The following is a 17,092-nucleotide window of genomic DNA, read 5'->3' as shown; positions in this document are numbered from 1 at the left end:
GGCAAGGGACCACCAAAGGTCCCCCCAAAATACATAGCAGACCTGCAGGGGTTTAGTATGTACATTGGGGGGTCTGTGTGATGTTTTTTACAAGTAAAGCCAAGTTGGTAGGGAGCTATTTTTTACTGGCAATTTAAACAACAGTTTTTACCTGTAAGTTTTGCTGTATACATTATACAGGCTTGTCACTTCATAGACAAGTTTAAAGTGGTTCTAAAACCGAAAGGTTTTTTTACCTTAATGTAGGCTATGAAACAAATGAAAGCATTAATGTTACTTTAAGACCTACCTCAGGCTTGTTTTTCAAAAGAATGGGTATTATTGCTGCCCCCTGCAAAAAGGTATTTAAATATATATATTTTTTTGCACTGGTACATGTCCCCCCCGGCAGTGCACAGCCCCCACAACATTTGTTAATATTCCCTTGCCTATTGGCCCTGAAAATGGTTCTAATTTATTTTAAAGATTTGGTTCCCATTGGCTTTAATGTGGTTCCAATTAATATCCAAACCAGTGAGCTGTTTGGCAAATGTCTCATGAACCAAACCCAGGTATGTTCAACTCAACCCTAATTTTAACCAAATACACTGGGGGTGCTTTACTAAAGGTAAATAGACTGTGCACTCTGCAAGGGCATTTGCTCCAGAGCTTAGTAAATGAGGTAATGCTGCACTTTGCAAAAAATACCCATGCAAGGAAAATTAAAAAAAATAATAATAAAAAACTATAATTTTTGCTTGTATATGATTGGATGATGGAAGTCAGCAGAGCTTATGCTCATTTTACTAAGCTCTGGAGCAATTGCACATGCAGAGTATTTTATTCTATTTGCCTTTGGTAAATAAACCCTACTGAGTACAAACAGAGAGGCAGCTTTTGGTGCTTCTGCAGCTTGATATATATATATATATATATATATATATATATATATATATATATATATATATATATATATATATATATATATATATATATATATATATAATATATATACACATATATATACACTTATATGCAATATATATATATATATATATATATATATATATTTATTCAACCATATTTTTAATAAATCCTCTATGTTTATATTTACATTTTTTTTTTACATTTTACCATTAAAAACCTGGCTGGTGATACAGTGTGGAACAAAATATAATCTGTAATATTGTGATTGCCACAGAGTAACTAAAGCAGATTGAGGTGTGATAAGAGTATAGCTGTAATTAGTTTGTATATTTGTTTTTGTTTTATAGGGAAAACAACACCTGAAGATACAATATTCCTATACAACACAACTATGGAAGAATCCTGGTACACTTACAACAACAATAGTTTTGTACCAATGTTCCTTGATGAGCTGCTTTTGTCCAGTGACCCAGCATTTCTCCAGAAAGCAAACAGCACTTGTGGTGGAAATACAGACTGTCTCTATGATATTCTGAGCACTGGAAACTTCGCTATAGGATCTGCCACTATGACTAGTAATTCTGTATACAGTGAGAGGAGATCTCAGCTTGGTAAGTGTAAAAATCAAGCAAACCTCAAGAGACAGTTTCATTACTTTAATTTCCAAATCATACAGATGGGAGGTAACTGTCAGACTATACATAATTCACAGCAAAAACATGGTTTATTAAAACCCTGCTGCCTCCCATGCTCACATCAGATTCTGAAAGCATGAATGTGCTAGTGACAGGAAGGCATTAACAAACAGGTACAGAGACACAGAGAAGCTAGCACTGTAGATCATATGTTGCATCAATCCAGTGACAAAATCATTATAGTCATGGACGTAACAATAAGTGTCACAATTGCAACCATGCCCATGCTCCAGGGGGCCCGTGCAGCCTCCCTGTAATATCAGCATACCCCCCCTCCCCCAAATTCAGCAAAATCCTGGAGCCTTGCTTGGATCCGGCTTGCGTACTGTAGCCGGCTTCCACTTTGCCTTCCAAATCCCTACACTCTTATTGGCTCGGGCTCCTCATTCAACTAAATTTCTAAGTTCGGCCCACAGCCACTATGAAGTAGTATGCTGCAGCTCTTCTGGTCAAATGATATTACAATTTAGCTGGCCAATTGGGTTGCTAGGTGCACGATCTGGGCAGGGTGCTGGGTCTTGGGAGGTGCTATGGGGCTTCCTGACAAAAAAATGTTGGGTGACCTATGATTATTTAGTGACTACCCAAAATGTTTTTGTATGTGTGTGTCACAACACTTTAAGTGCCTGTTGTATGTTCACTGCATCACTGTCTCTGGCTGCCTCACAGAGCCCACAGAGCCAAGGGAGACCCATTCTGGTGATCTGTACAGTTCTTTGTTAGGGAATGGAAGCATGAAGGGAGTTGAGTCTGTACTAAGGTGGGGGGTATGTGCCAAGGAAGGGCGGTCTGTACTAAGGGGAGGAGGGGCTGTACTGAGGAGGGTCTAAACTGAGAAGGGGTCTGTATCAAGGGGGTCAATACTGAGAGAAGTTCTATAGTGAGATGAAGATGGTCTGCACTGGGGGGTCTACACTGAGGGGATGGGCTGGCAGGGGTCTGTACTGGGGGGGTTAGGTGTTTGTACTGAGAAAGGGGAGTCTGTACTGGGGGGTTCTATACTTAGTGGAGGGGGATCTATACTGAGGTGGTGTGCTGGTAGGGCCTATCCTTAGATGGACAGTCTCTCCTTGCCTCTGCAAACTCTGTTTACAGGTATTCAAAAGAATTGGAGAGGTATGTGAAAATTTGTACAGTTTCTCCAAAATCTTTTGAATTACCCTCTCAATATGTAAATAAATATCTGAAATCTGAAACTCTTTAGCCACTCAGAGTATCTTGGCACACTTTGCGAGTAACTGGGCACATGGTGGAATCACAAGGTGGTAGTGGGGTCCCAGATTCACTTTTGCATCATGGCCCACAAGCTTTAACCATCTTAGCGATATTCCCGAGTGTGGCTCGGGGTGAATTCTCCATACCAAGAGCGGTAACCCCGAGCCACACTCGGGGCTGCATTGCAGTATCCAGGGAAAGCTACTTACTTTATCCCCCACATCCTGCAATGTCTTCCTGCTGTGTGCGGTGGCTATGTCTTCCATCCGATACTCTATATGCCAGGCTACGTTCCCTGCAAGCGACGCAACGCACGGGGACGGAACCCACCGGGAAATTCAAAAAGTGCAAAAAACAGAACACATACAGAACACTGTAATCTTACAGATTACATTACTGTATCGAATTATTTCACCTCCCTTTTGTCCCTAGTGCTTTGTCCAGTGCCCTGCATGCAGTTTTATATGATAGATACTGTTCTTTCTGACTGGAGACTGGAGAATGTCCATGGCAACCAAAAAGTGTCCATCTACGTCAAAGGTTTTAGACCAGCTAGAAAACAGCAACAGTAAATTAGAACACTTACAGAATTTAGCGATAGTGATTCGTGGGGAAATTCGTCATCAAACGCTGAAAGTGACGACAGCGACAATTCTGCAACTGAGCACATTTCAGTGTTTTTGAGTTGATTACATTATTGAATGAATATTATTACTATTATATTATTATTTATGATCATTATTTATAGTTATTTATTATATTATAATTTATGATTTTGTGCTTCAAACTTGAATATACCTGGGATGTCTACTAGACTCTTGTTTGGACAGATTTAAGTGAGTTATTCAATTTTAAAACGCCAAATTTCCATGCAAAACAATTTACCGCATTCAGCATACCGCCAGGGAGGTTAAGCTATGCTTCTGATTGTAGTAATGACAATAAGTATCATAACTAAGACCAAGCCAAGTCTGCAGTCTCCTTGCAACACCGGGCTATATATGTTTTAGATTTACATTGTGCAGGCAGAATAACTTCAAGATGTTCAATAATTGACCTTCCACCAAGGATACTAAAATTGGAAATATCTTAAAGCTGATCTCTGGCCTCCTCCTCCTCTCACTTACTAATCACTGAAAAATGAAAATAAAAAACAATACTCCCTTTACTCGCCTATATTAATGTTCACATGACATTTAGGTCCCAAAACTTCTCTCTTCTTCTGTGCAGAGGAAATTAAATCCTTTTTCAGTTGTCCACATCTCCATCTCTATGATGTAGACACTTCCTAATGTCTGTTCAGTGCTGGAGCCATCTCAGGATCCAGAAGTGAGTGTGCAGGCAATGACATCAGCACAACAGGACTGCCAGGGACTGGCTGGCCTAGACACAACTGCTGTGCTGGATTACTGGTCTCTGCATACAGAAACAGCAACAGCGATAGACCCATATGGCAGACCTAAATGAGTAAAGCACTATTTCAAATTTAAATTGCAAATGTAGGACATTGTGTGACAGTCTAAGACAGTCTCAAAAAGTTTTTTATATTAGTGCATTCCCTGCATTTAGGTAAAAAAACACCTCAGTAAGTTTCCACCACCTAAACACTTACCTGACTTCTCCACCGATCCAGCGATGTCCTCTCTGCAGCAACACTACTCCCTCTTCCTTTTCTCACAGGAGACTACGAGAGTAATGGGAACCATATGCCCTGTACACACGGTCGGATTTTCCGACGGAAAATGTGTGATAGGACCTTGTTGTCAGAAATTCCGGCCGTGTGTGGGCTCAATCACATATTTTCCATCGGAATTTCCGACACACAAAGTTTGAGAGCAGGCTATAAAATTTTCCGACAACAAAATCCGTTGTCGGAAATTCCGATCGTGTGTACACAAATCTGACTGACAAAGTGCCATGCATGCTCAGAATAAATTAAGAGACGAAAGCTATTGGCTACTGCCCCATTTATAGTCCTGACGTACGTGCTTTATGTCACCGCGTTCAGAATGATTGGATTTTCCGATAACTTTGTGTGACCGTGTGTATGCAAAACAAGTTTGAGCCAACATCCGTCGGAAAAAATCCATGGACTTTGTTGTCGGAATGTCCGATCAATGTCTGACCGTGCATACGGGGCAAAAGGCTCCTTCTGCTGTCAGTCAAATCCTCTAAAGAAGGAGGAAAGCGTGGTCGAGCCAAAACAGAGGAAGGGCTATCAATCCAGAAAGCAGTGGACAGGACTAGTTGTGGCCAGGTGTCTATTGACAAGCTACAGATTTCTGAATCAGCAGTGATAATGCTGATAGCCACAGGCCCAGCGACATTTTTTCTATCCCACTGTAGTATAAGCAAATATGTGTCCCTATGTGAGGACTTTGTACAAAACATCAAGCGTAGATGTACTTATAATTAATTGCTGAAGAACTTTTTTTATAGGAAGCCATAGTCCTATTTAAAAAAAAAAAAAAGGAAGGGGTGGAATTAGTGAAAGACATGGTACTTGCATGAATTCTTTAACTATGATTGATCATAATGCTAACAATATTTTGTACTTCAGTTGTGTATTTTTATTTTTTTAATATATAGCCATTTTTCCTCCAAATATCTCTGGCCCTGTAACTATCATGAGCTCCTTGGGTGAACAAGTCCTGATTAGCTTCTCGGCTGCAGACTCTGTGTTCAGTCTGGAAACAGAATCCAGTGACCTCATCATTTCAGGTATGACATCCTTATACTCATTAATAATTCTCTTACAGCCTTTTGACATTACTAGACATTTTATACTGGATGTGTGTACACTAAATCCATAGGGGTTATTATCATAATGGCCTAATGACGTCTGTTACAATGGTTAATGTGAGTGTGGCAGCAAATATAGAAAGATTTCAAAATAGCGCAACACTATATTTATAGGAGCTGTTATTTGCTGTAAAATATGCTGCAATAAAAAACAAAATTGGATAAAAGGAAAGCTTATTTATACATTTCCCCTGCACATGATCGGTTGGTTGATGGTTTCATTTCACATGACTTTACTTTAGTTTACAGTTCAGCTAAAGCTAAAGATTCCTGTATGACATTCTACACTAATATCAAATCTAGTTACTGCGCAATGCAAAAGCCTTTATAAAGTAAACTAAAAACTTCCTTTACCTTTCCTGACTGAGCCAAATCCTCCTTCATTTATGTCTCCCATGCTTCTTCTCCCAGACATTGCTGATCACAGTGGGAGGGTTTCAGGAACAGAGACAGTTCTACCAACCCAGAAAGCAGTGGGCAGGACTAGGTGTGGCTAGACTACAGATTTGTGAATCAGCAGTGGCATTGTTGATAGCCACACCCACTGCAACATTTTCCCCCTCCCACTGTAGTGCAAGCAGATACACCCTTCATGAGAGTGGCAACTGAATTCAGGAGCAGTGAAGCATTGTTGTCACACTATTCCATCACAGAAAGCAGCTCTGGTGGAATTCATTGGTAGACTCAGCAGGTACTTTGCAGCAGTGTTCATTTTATCATTGAAAATAGTTTCAGTATCGTTTTTGTCAACTGCATGTTTTCAGTAATGAAAACGAAACAAAAATACATTTTGGTTCGAAAACTATGAATTCAATTTTCGGCAACAACCAAAAACTAAACGAAAATGTCAGGCAGGGATGTTTACCCACCTGCACGTCCGCTTTCCTTGGAGCTCCACCTCTGTTAAAGCCCCAGCCCCCTGATTCTATTAACAAGCTGTATTAGCTAAGAGACTCAGGCTCCTTCAATCTTTTGCCCTTTCCTATGCAGTTCCACACATTACACTCAATCACACTATCGCTTTGGCGCCATCTGCTGGCCTTTTCTTAATCAGCAACACAATTCTATCCTCAGCCTATAATAATAGCACATAAACATGTATTGCATTACTACATAAGAATAAGTAGGGGGCATCTACTAAGTACTAAGCTGCTGAAAGAAAAGAAAATATAAGAAAAATGCTGTTCTTAATTTTTTTTTCTTAATATTTAACGTTGGTGATATATTTAGATAATATGTGCAAAGGCATTACAGCCAATACAGTTTGTTTGTTTTTTGTTTTTATTTTAGTTGCACTTCTGTTTGTCAAAAAGCCATATTTTTGTTTGTTTAGGAGACTTGGTTTTATTTATAAAGACATTATATATCACAATGGCTAAATCTGTGTCTGTAGTGAATGTTCAAACCTTAATACCATAAATAATAACACATTATTAGATTCTTACTCCTGGAGTAAGTAATGAGAAATTCTTAAATAATGCATTACAATTTAACTAAACCCATTAGATTTTAGTCAACTAAAACATACTGAAGATTTTAGTCGACTAAAATACAACTAAAACTAAAACAATTCAGATGACTAAAATACGGCTAAAACTAAAATGGCATTTTAGTCAAAAGACTATTAATAAAACTGATTTGAAATCTGATGTCAAAATGAACACCGCTCTGCAGAGGGACTAGGAGACAACTATAAGTACACATGCACGGCTGAAGCATATATTTTTTCAATGGGAGGCCATAGTTCTACTTTAACTATCACTTCCTATGATTCTCTGATTGAGTTGGGGACTTTCTCCATCAGTACATGGAAGTTGGCGAATTATAGTCTTCAGCTGCAAACCCACTATACTGAATATTTTTTGTATATTACTTTACAGAGCCTATGATATTAATTGAACTATTGCACTGCCCTGTGAAATTATCTACATGTTTGCATTAACCCATGATACACTGCCACTGATTTAACACAGCTGTGGCAATATGTAGTTAATTTGTTGTGTATGATATAGGACAGTCAATCAGAACTGAGGACATATGTGCACAGTAGGGATGAGCCGAACACCCTCTTGTTCGGTTCGCAGCAGAACATGCGAACAGGCAAAAAATTTGTCATAAATAGTGGTATACCATAATCAGTAAATTATGACTATAATAACACACTAAAAACAGCGCTAGTGTTGAGCTAAAAGGATATATGTGGCCAACTTCACAAGCAAAAAAAAGTCCTTTGAGAGAGAAGGGCAGTAAGCACAATGGTTCAGAAAGTGTTCATAGGTGATAAAAGTATAGAAATTCAGTGTGCACCTTCCACCGATCCATCCACTTCCACCCTGTGAGAACACACTCCCCTCAGGGGGTTAAACTCACCAGAGCCTAATAACTTTCTTGGATGCTTATGGTTATTAGGCTCTGGTGAGTTTAACCCCCTGAGGGGAGTGTGTTCTCACAGGGTGGAAGTGGATGGACCGGTGGAAGGTGCACACTGAATTTCTATACTTTTATCACCTATGAACACTTTCTGAACCATTGTGCTTACTGCCCTTCTCTCTCAAAGGACTTTTTTTTGCTTGTGAAGTTGGCCACATATATCCTTTTAGCTCAACACTAGCGCTGTTTTTAGTGTGTTATTATAGTCATAATTTACTGATTATGGTATACCACTATTTATGATGATTTCTCTAAATTTTTAAACGGCTGCTGTTCTAGTCTCACTTGAGTTTTTTCACTTTTTTGTGACAGCAAATTTGTGTTATCTCGATATATTTATATACTGTCTTTTTTTCGTTGATTTATCACTGCTCTGGAACTGCTTGGATCCCTGGCGCTGAGTGGTGTACTTTTGGGCCTTTTGAAAACACCTTTTCACATTAGGCAAAAAATTTGGCAGAACACACAAACACTGTTAAAGTCTATGGGACACGAACATGAATAATCAAAAGTGTTAATTTTAAAGGCTTATATGCAAGTTATTGTCATAAAAAGTGTTTGGGGACCTGGGTCCTGCCCCAGGGGACATGTATCAATGCAAAAAAAGTTTTAAAAATGGATGTTTTTTTGGGAGCAGTGATTTTTTTAATGCTTAACGTGAAACAATAAAAATGAAATATTCCTTTAACCACTTCAGCCCGGAAGGATTTACCCCCTTCCTGACCAGAGCACTTTTTACAATTTGGCACTGCGTCGCTTTAACTGCTAATTGCGCGGTCATGCAATGCTGTACCCAAACGAAATTTGCGTCCTTTTCTTCCCACAAATAGAGCTTTCTTTTGATGGTATTTGATCACCTCTGCCATTTTTATTTTTTGCGCTATAAACGGAAAAAGACCGAAAATTTTGAAAAAAATGATATTTTCTACTTTTTGTTATAAAAAAAATCCAATAAACTCAATTTTAGTCATACATTTAGGCCAAAATGTATTCGGCCACATGTCTTTGGTAAAAAAAATGTCAATAAGTGTATATATATTGGTTTGCGCAAAAGTTATAGCTTCTACAAGCTACGGTACATTTTCTGGAATTTACACAGCTTTTAGTTTATGACTGCCTATGTCATTTCTTGAGGTGCTAAAATGGCAGGGCAGTACAACCCCCCCCCCCCAAATGACCCCATTTTGGAAAGTAGACACCCCAAGGAAATTGCTGAGAGGCATGTTGAGCCCATTGAATATTAATTTTTTTGTCCCAAGTGATTGAATAATGACAAAAAAAAAAAATTACAAAAAGTTGTCACTAAATGATATATTGCTCACACAGGCCATGGGCATATGTGGAATTGCACCCCAAAATACATTCAGCTGCTTCTTCTGAGTACGGGGATACTGGGACTTTTTGGGAGCCTAGCCGCGTACGGGGCCCCGAAAACCAATCACCGCCTTCAGGATTTCTAAGGGCGTAAATTTTTGATTTCACTCCTCACTACCTATCACAGTTTTGAAGGCCATAAAATGCCCAGATGGCACAACCCCCCCCAAATTACCCCATTTTGGAAAGTAGACACCCCAAGCTGTTTGCTGAGAGGCATGTTGAGTCCATGGAATATTTTATATTTTGACACAAGCTGCGGGAAAGTGACAATTTTTTTTTTTTTTTTTTGCACAAAGTTGTCACTAAATGATATATTGCTCACACAGGCCATGGGCATATGTGGAATTGCACCCCAAAATTCATTTAGCTGCTTCTCCTGAGTAGACACCCCAAGCTATTTGCTGAGAGGCATGGTGAGTATTTTGCAGCTCCCATTTGTTTTTGAAAATGAAGAAAGACAAGAAAAAACTTTTTTTTTTTCTTTTTCAATTTTCAAAACTTTGTGACAAAAAGTGAGGTTTGCAAAATACTCACTATACCTCTCAGCAAATAGCTTGGGGTGTCTACTTTCCAAAATAGGGTCATTTGGGGGGGGTTTGTGCCACCTGGGCATTCCATTGCCTTCGAAACTGTGATAGGCAGTGAAGAGTGAAATTAAAAATTTATGCCCTTAGAAAGCCTGAAGGCAGTGCTTGGTTTTCGGGGTCCCGTACGCGGCTAGGCTCCCAAAAAATCTCACACATGTGGTATCCCCGTACTCAGGAGAAGCAACAGAATGTATTTTGGGGTGTAATTTCACATATTCCCATGGCATGTTTGAGCAATATATCATTTAGTGACAACTTTGTGCAAAAAAAAAAAAAAATTGTCTCTTTCCCGCAACTTGTGTCACAATATAAAATATTCCATGGACTCGACACGCCTCTCAGCAAATAGCTTGGGGTGTCTACTTTCTAAAATGGGGTCATTTGGGGGGTTTTGAACTGTCCTGGCATTTTATGCACAACATTTAGAAGCTTATGTCACACATCACCCACTCTTCTAACCACTTGAAGACAAAGCCCTTTCTGACACTTTTTGTTTACATGAAAAAAATATTTTGTTTTGCAAGAAAATTACTTTGAACCCCCAAATATTATATATTTTTTTAAAGCAAATGCCCTACAGATTAAAATGGTGGGTGTTTCTTTTTTTTTTTAACACAGTATTTGCGCAGCGATTTTTCAAACGCATTTTTTGGGGAAAAAACACACTTTTTAAAATTTTAATGCACTAAAACACACTATATTGCCCAAATGTTTGATAGAATAAAAAAGATGATCTTAGGCCGAGTACATGGATACCAAACATTACATGCTTTAAAATTGCGCACAAACGTGCAGTGGCAACAAAATAAATAAATTTTTAAAAGCCTTTAAAAGCCTTTACAGGTTACCACTTTAGATTTACAGAGGAGGTCTACTGCTAAAATTACTGCCCTCGATCTGACCTTCGCGGTGATACCTCACATGCATGGTGCAATTGCTGTTTACATTTGACGCCAAACCAATGCTTGCGTTCGTCTTAGCGCAAGAGCAGGGGGGGGACAGGGGTGCTTTTTTTTTTTTATTTATTATTTTTTTGCTTTTTTATCTTATTTTTAAACTGTTCCTTTCATTTTTTTTTTAATCATTTTTATTGTTATCTCAGGGAACGTAAATATCCCCTATGATAGCAATAGGTAGTGACAAGTACTTTTTTTTGAAAAAAATTGGGGTCTATTAGACCTTAGATCTCTCCTCTGCCCTCAAAGCATCTGACCACACCAAGATCGGTGTGATAAAATGCTTTCCCAATTTCCCAATGGCGCTGTTTACATCCGGCGAAATCTAAGTCATGAAATGTCGTAGCTTCCGGTTTCTTAGGCCATAGAGATGTTTGGAGCCACTTTGGTCTCTGATCAGCTCTATGGTCAGCTGACTGAATCACTGGCTGCATTCTCAGGTTCCCTGTTGAGACAGGAGAGCCAGAGAAAAACACGGAAGACGGTTGGGGGGGCATTCCCTTCCACTGCTTGTAAAAGCAGTCTAGAAGCTAATTAGCTGCTAGAATTGCTTTTACATGAAAGCCGACCGCTGGCTGAAAAGAATGATACCAAGATGATACCTAAACCTGCAGGCATCATTCTGGTATAACCACTCAAAGTTGTGAATGGTGTACCTGAAGACAAAAAAATGGTTAACAATAAAATACAGTAAACGGTAAAGTATAAAAAATTGCATATCTGAAAAGCAAACATGCTAAAACATAATAACAATAAAACATTGCAGAATAGAATACAGTAAAAAAGAGCAGAACAATAGAGAGAGAATAGAGAGAGAGAACAATAAAACGACCACTATTTTTTTTTTTATATATATATATATATATATTTTTTTTTATACTTTTTTTTGTAACTAACATTTATAACTGTCACCGGTTCCAGATTTGGGTCTCTCAAAATGCGATGGCATTTTGGGAGACCCTGTGAAAGTGTGCCTAGTCTGTGCAATGCTGTACCCTACGCTAATACTCAACTAGTGTATGGTAGCGTTCAAAACATTCACCAATGCAAAGACCAGGATTGTCAGGACAGGAGGGACAATAATAGCGGGTGTCACGCCTATATCTGCGCTTGCTGCACACACAACATCTTTTTTGGGGGGTTCGTTGGGTAGGGGTACTCGGGAGGACATAAAGAAAATGTCTCTCATGCAGCCGACTGCATTTGGTTGGGGATGTGAATGGGGGAAGTACGGGCGCTGCAGAAGTGGTGGGTTCCCAATTATTAGGATTGGTGAATGCAGCAGGAAGGGCATTATTGGCACGACGGGCCTGTGTTTGTCTTTTTGGTGGCAGCGAGACACTACTTGTGCTTGCCACCTCACCAGCTTGAACTGCACTTATGGGACTCGCCACGTCACCAAGTGTTACTGCAGTGCTGGTTTGACTACGATCGGGGTGTACTAGGCCGCTGGTGCTTGCCAGTTCACCAAAATGCTACCAAAAAAACTGTTAGCGATCGCAGGGATCAGGCCTGACTCTGCGAACGCTACAGTTATGCGTTTAGTGTTTTGTTACATAGTTACATAGTTAGTAAGGTTGAATAAAGACACCAGTCCATCCAGTTCAACCTGAGTGAGTACACCCTCACATCAGTCCCTATCCTCAAGTAGCCCACAATCCAAGATCCCCAACTCACATTCATATACTAATACTAGGGCCAGTTTTTTTTTTGGACAGAAGCCAATTAACCTACCAGCATGTCTTTGGAGTGTGGGAGGAAACTGGAGTACCCCGAGGAAACCCACGCAGGCACAGGGAGAACATGCAAACTCCAGGCAGGTAGTGTTGTGGTTGGGATTCGAACCAGCGACCTTTTTACTGCTAGGTGAGAGTGCTACCCACTACACCACTTGTAAGTGACAGTGATCGATTGATACTGCACTTGGGTGGGCTGGGCTGGGCGGAGGGGCAAACGCAGGTGCTAGCAGGTATCTGGGCTGATCCCGCTAACACTGCATTTTTGGGAACCCTAAACTGCTGGAGACGCTAGTATAGATCTGATCGGATCAGATATTGATCCGTTCAGATACTATACCACTAAGAGAGGCGTATCCTGCCTGCGTGGGTGTTAGCGGTACAGGCGCTAATCTGACGCTGCCTGGGACGACGCATATCACCGCCGGGCGATCAGGGGGCTAAACCTTTATTCGGTAATAAACGGCGGGTTCCCTGACACTATAAAAAATAAATGAACTAACCAGCGTCACCCGTATTGGTTATACGGTGATCAGTGGTGAAAGGGTTAACTAGGGGGCAATCAAGAGGTTAAAAAATTTATTAGATAGTATATGGGGGTCCCTGTCGCTATAAAACGCTGACAGCGAACCTAAATATTTACCTACCTAACTAGCGTCACCAGTGACACTAATACAGTGATCAGAAAAATGATCGCTTAGCGACACTGGCGACGGGGGGTGATCAAGGGGTTAAAACTTTATTGGGGGGGGTTAGGGGGGTATCCTAGACCTAAAGGGGGCTAACACTAACAGCCCTAACACACTAACTGTCACAAACTGACACCAATGCAGTAATCAGAAAAAAAAAAACTGCTTGGTGTCAGTGTGACGGGGGGGGGAGGGGTGATTGGGGGGGGATCGGGGGGTGATCGGGGGGGGGGGGTCAGGGGTGTAATGTGTGCCTGGCATGTTCTACTGTATGTGTGTGTGTTGTGCACTCACATTACAGTCTTCTCTCCTCTGCGCCGGAACCTAAAATGCCGAGCCGAGGAGAGATGACATCATTTCCTCTGCCTCTGTGTACAATACAGAGGCAGGGAAATGATCCCATTGGCTGGGAGCGATCGCGAGGGGGGGGCCACAAATGGATGGCCTCCCCCTCACCTCCGATCGCCGGGGAAGATTTGCCGACTGCCGCAGGCACTGGGGGGGGGGTCCGACCGGATCCCCCACCCGTGGGCAGGCAAGGACGTACCTGTAAGTCCTTTTGCCTGCCCGTGCCATTCTGCCGATGTACATCGTCGTGCGGCGGTCGGCAACTGGTTAAATATCGTGCCTGGTGGGTGTATATAGTATGCCTAAAAAGTGGCGCATTTTTCCACTGTACTGTTTATAACAGTACCACAGCAAAATGACATTTCTAAAGGAAAAATTGGCATTTAAAACTGATTGCGGCTGTAATGAATTGTCGGGTCTCGGCAATATAGATAAAACTCATTGAAAAAGAGCATGGGATCCCCCCCAGTCCATAATATTTAAAGGAATATTTCATTTTTATTGTTTCACCTTAAACATTAAAAAAAATCACTGCTCCCAAAAAACAGCCATTTTTAAAAAAATGTTTGCATTGGTACATGTCCCCTGGGGCAGGACCCAGGTCCCCAAACACTTTTTATGACGATAACTTGCATATAAGCCTTTAAAATTAGCACTTTTGATTTTTCATGTTAGTGTCCCATAGACTTTAACGGTGTTCCTAAAGCTTTCGAATTTGCTGCGAACACCGCATATTGTTCGCTGTTTGATGAACAGTTGAACACCTGATGTTCGAGTCGAACTTACGTTCGACTTGAACATCGGGCTCATCTCTGGTGCACAGCTTTTGCAGCTAATCCCAAAGGGATTTCTGGTTTCATAATTAAAGTAATAATAAAACTATACTGTTTCAAATCCTTGTTGTTTACAGTAAATGGTACTCTCACATGGTTGCCTTCATCTTCTACACCCGTGTTTGCAACTGTAATAGCCAACAACTCCCAAGCCATCGCAGAGCAAGGCCTCACATTAATATTGTGCAACTGTAGTAACAACGCCACCTGTGACTATGAGAACACCGTGCTGAGGGGTCAGATGAACAACTCCAAGTTCATGGTATTGTCTGTTTTCATACAACTTACTAGGACTTGACACTTTTCTTTTACTGAATAAGATCTTAGGTTCTTGAATTCAGCTCATTTGTACATTGTAACTAACAGAATTCTTTTTACAAAGTGGATTACTACCACTATATGATACTTGTTATATCACCTTTATTATTAACATACTATTCAACAATTTCACAAACTTATATAAATCCCTATTATTAATAACTGTAGTATAACAATATTTGTAATGAATGTTTTCTATTCAGACTGCGGGCTGCAATTGTTCCTCTGGATGGACAGGAGAGTTTTGTACTGAAGATTTAAATGCTTGTCTAGAGAACAGCTGTTTTAATACATCATCCTGTATAGACAATCCCGCTCCTAATGATAGCTACACGTGTTCACCTTGTCCTGATGGACTATCTGGCGATGGGATAAAATGCTATGGTGAGAATAAGATAGCAGGTTACCATTAATATGTATAGGTCAAGTGTTAGCATGCATTACTATATAATTTACCTATCTCATGTCTCCTGCAGGTGTTGATGAATGTTTTGCTAATATATCCAAATGTGAGCAAATATGTATTGATACATGGGACGGGTACAACTGCTCCTGTAATACAGGTTACAGAATTGATCCAGCTGATACATACCGTTGTGATGGTAAGTGTTCTGAATATTACTGCCTTGGCAATGTTTTTCTCATAAGTACCCAGAAGTGGAATGAAGCATTTTGAATACATTTACTATGGCCCTGGCTATGGAAATGAATCAAGCAATGCCAATTTTGGTCTAGTTAGTAGATGGTATAACCAGGCCCATAAAGTGAATTTACCACATGTCATGCCATGTTACCAAATGATATATGTAGGTCAGTACCTAGTGCAGCATGAGAGAAATATGTTAACTGCCATAGATGTCCTCCCCCTGAAAATGCTAATGGCGTAATTATCGGGGAAAGATGGCTGCAATGGCAGCTTCTATGCTTCCTAACTATAGCTTTCCTTAAGGGCTCATTCACACATGTGCAGTGACTACAATTTTTTGGAACTGGATAAATGCTGGTCACTGCTAAGACACATAGAAAACAATTGCTTTCCATGTGTGCCTGTTTACATCACCACTGGTGTGATGTGTAGTGTGGTGAGCTGCAGTAACATGCAAACTGTTGTGCCAAAACATGAATGAATTGCCACTTTTAAAACTTCAAAAAAAGTTAAAGTGGAAGTAAACCCTCCTATCGTTTTCAGCCAAGGGAGCTGCCATCTTGGCCTCTGTCTAATCTTCAACTGCCATGATGTTGCACATGTGATCAGTGATGACACCAGCCATTAGATAGTTTGACAGTTTGGTTGAGAGCACAACCAATAGGAGTGATACATTTCCGGCAAGTTCCAGGAATGTAACTGTTTTTTGAAACTGTTAAATGGATAGGTTTACTATCACTTTAATAAAAAATGAAGCAGTGCGATGTACTGAAATGCACTTTGCACCTCTCCCTGACAGCTGCTTGCATGGCAAAACACTGCATTCTACCGCGCAGGTTATTGCGAATATATCACTTCTATCCAAGGACTCTTGGAGAGAAATCAAGATGCCAACATTTCTGCTCATTGGCTGCTTAGAGTAGTTTCAACTACAAATTCTTATGTCTTCATTTTATATAATAGCGTATTATGTGTGCCAAGTTATTAAGGTATCACCATTAAACCCTTATCTGCTCTTGTTCCAGACATTGATGAATGCATGAACAAATCAATTTGTGCTGAGAATGCTGTTTGCACCAACACACCTGGAAGCTTTAACTGTCAATGTGCCAGTGGCTACAATGGAGATCCACATATCTACTGCACAGGTATGTTAACTATATTACTTTGATAAATAATGTAATCATGGAAGCATCGGGGTCATGTACACATTCAGAAAATGCAGTGGGTTTCTTTATATTTTCGATGACTTTGGGAATTAAGTTCGAATAACTTTGAGAATGAGCTTAATTTTGTGACAGTGATTGATTTACTAAAATTGAGGATTTACAAACATTTGTCTACTGCTTACATCCATTTGATTTAGGGGGAAAACATTTTTTTTGCATTTATTACTTTTCCAGATATCAATGAATGTGCTACACCATCACTCTACAATTGTTCAAGCAATTCTGTTTGTATAAACACAAATGGCTCTTATTACTGTGAGTGCCTCCCAGGATATACTGGCTCCAACTGTACAGGTAAGGGAAAGCCCTCTTCTATGTCTGCATC

General features: G+C 40.1%; 1 protein-coding gene across 1 annotated transcript in view; it reads left to right on the top strand.

Annotated features, from left to right (window-relative positions):
- The window catches only part of LOC141141227 (uncharacterized), a 146,587-nt gene that overhangs the window by 120,953 nt on the left and 8,542 nt on the right, over positions 1 to 17,092 (top strand). Inside the window, exons 61-67 of the mRNA XM_073628912.1 lie at positions 1,254 to 1,517; positions 5,406 to 5,537; positions 14,652 to 14,836; positions 15,096 to 15,276; positions 15,369 to 15,494; positions 16,564 to 16,686; positions 16,942 to 17,061. Coding sequence (XP_073485013.1) covers positions 1,254 to 1,517; positions 5,406 to 5,537; positions 14,652 to 14,836; positions 15,096 to 15,276; positions 15,369 to 15,494; positions 16,564 to 16,686; positions 16,942 to 17,061 — 1,131 coding nt within the window. The remainder of the gene's footprint in view (positions 1 to 1,253; positions 1,518 to 5,405; positions 5,538 to 14,651; positions 14,837 to 15,095; positions 15,277 to 15,368; positions 15,495 to 16,563; positions 16,687 to 16,941; positions 17,062 to 17,092) is intronic.

This window comes from Aquarana catesbeiana, linkage group LG04 (assembly GCF_042186555.1).
Source record: "Aquarana catesbeiana isolate 2022-GZ linkage group LG04, ASM4218655v1, whole genome shotgun sequence".
NCBI lineage: Eukaryota > Metazoa > Chordata > Amphibia > Anura > Ranidae > Aquarana > Aquarana catesbeiana.
The sequence above is the reverse complement of the archived record's forward strand: the minus strand, read 5'-3'. Positions and strand labels throughout refer to the sequence as shown.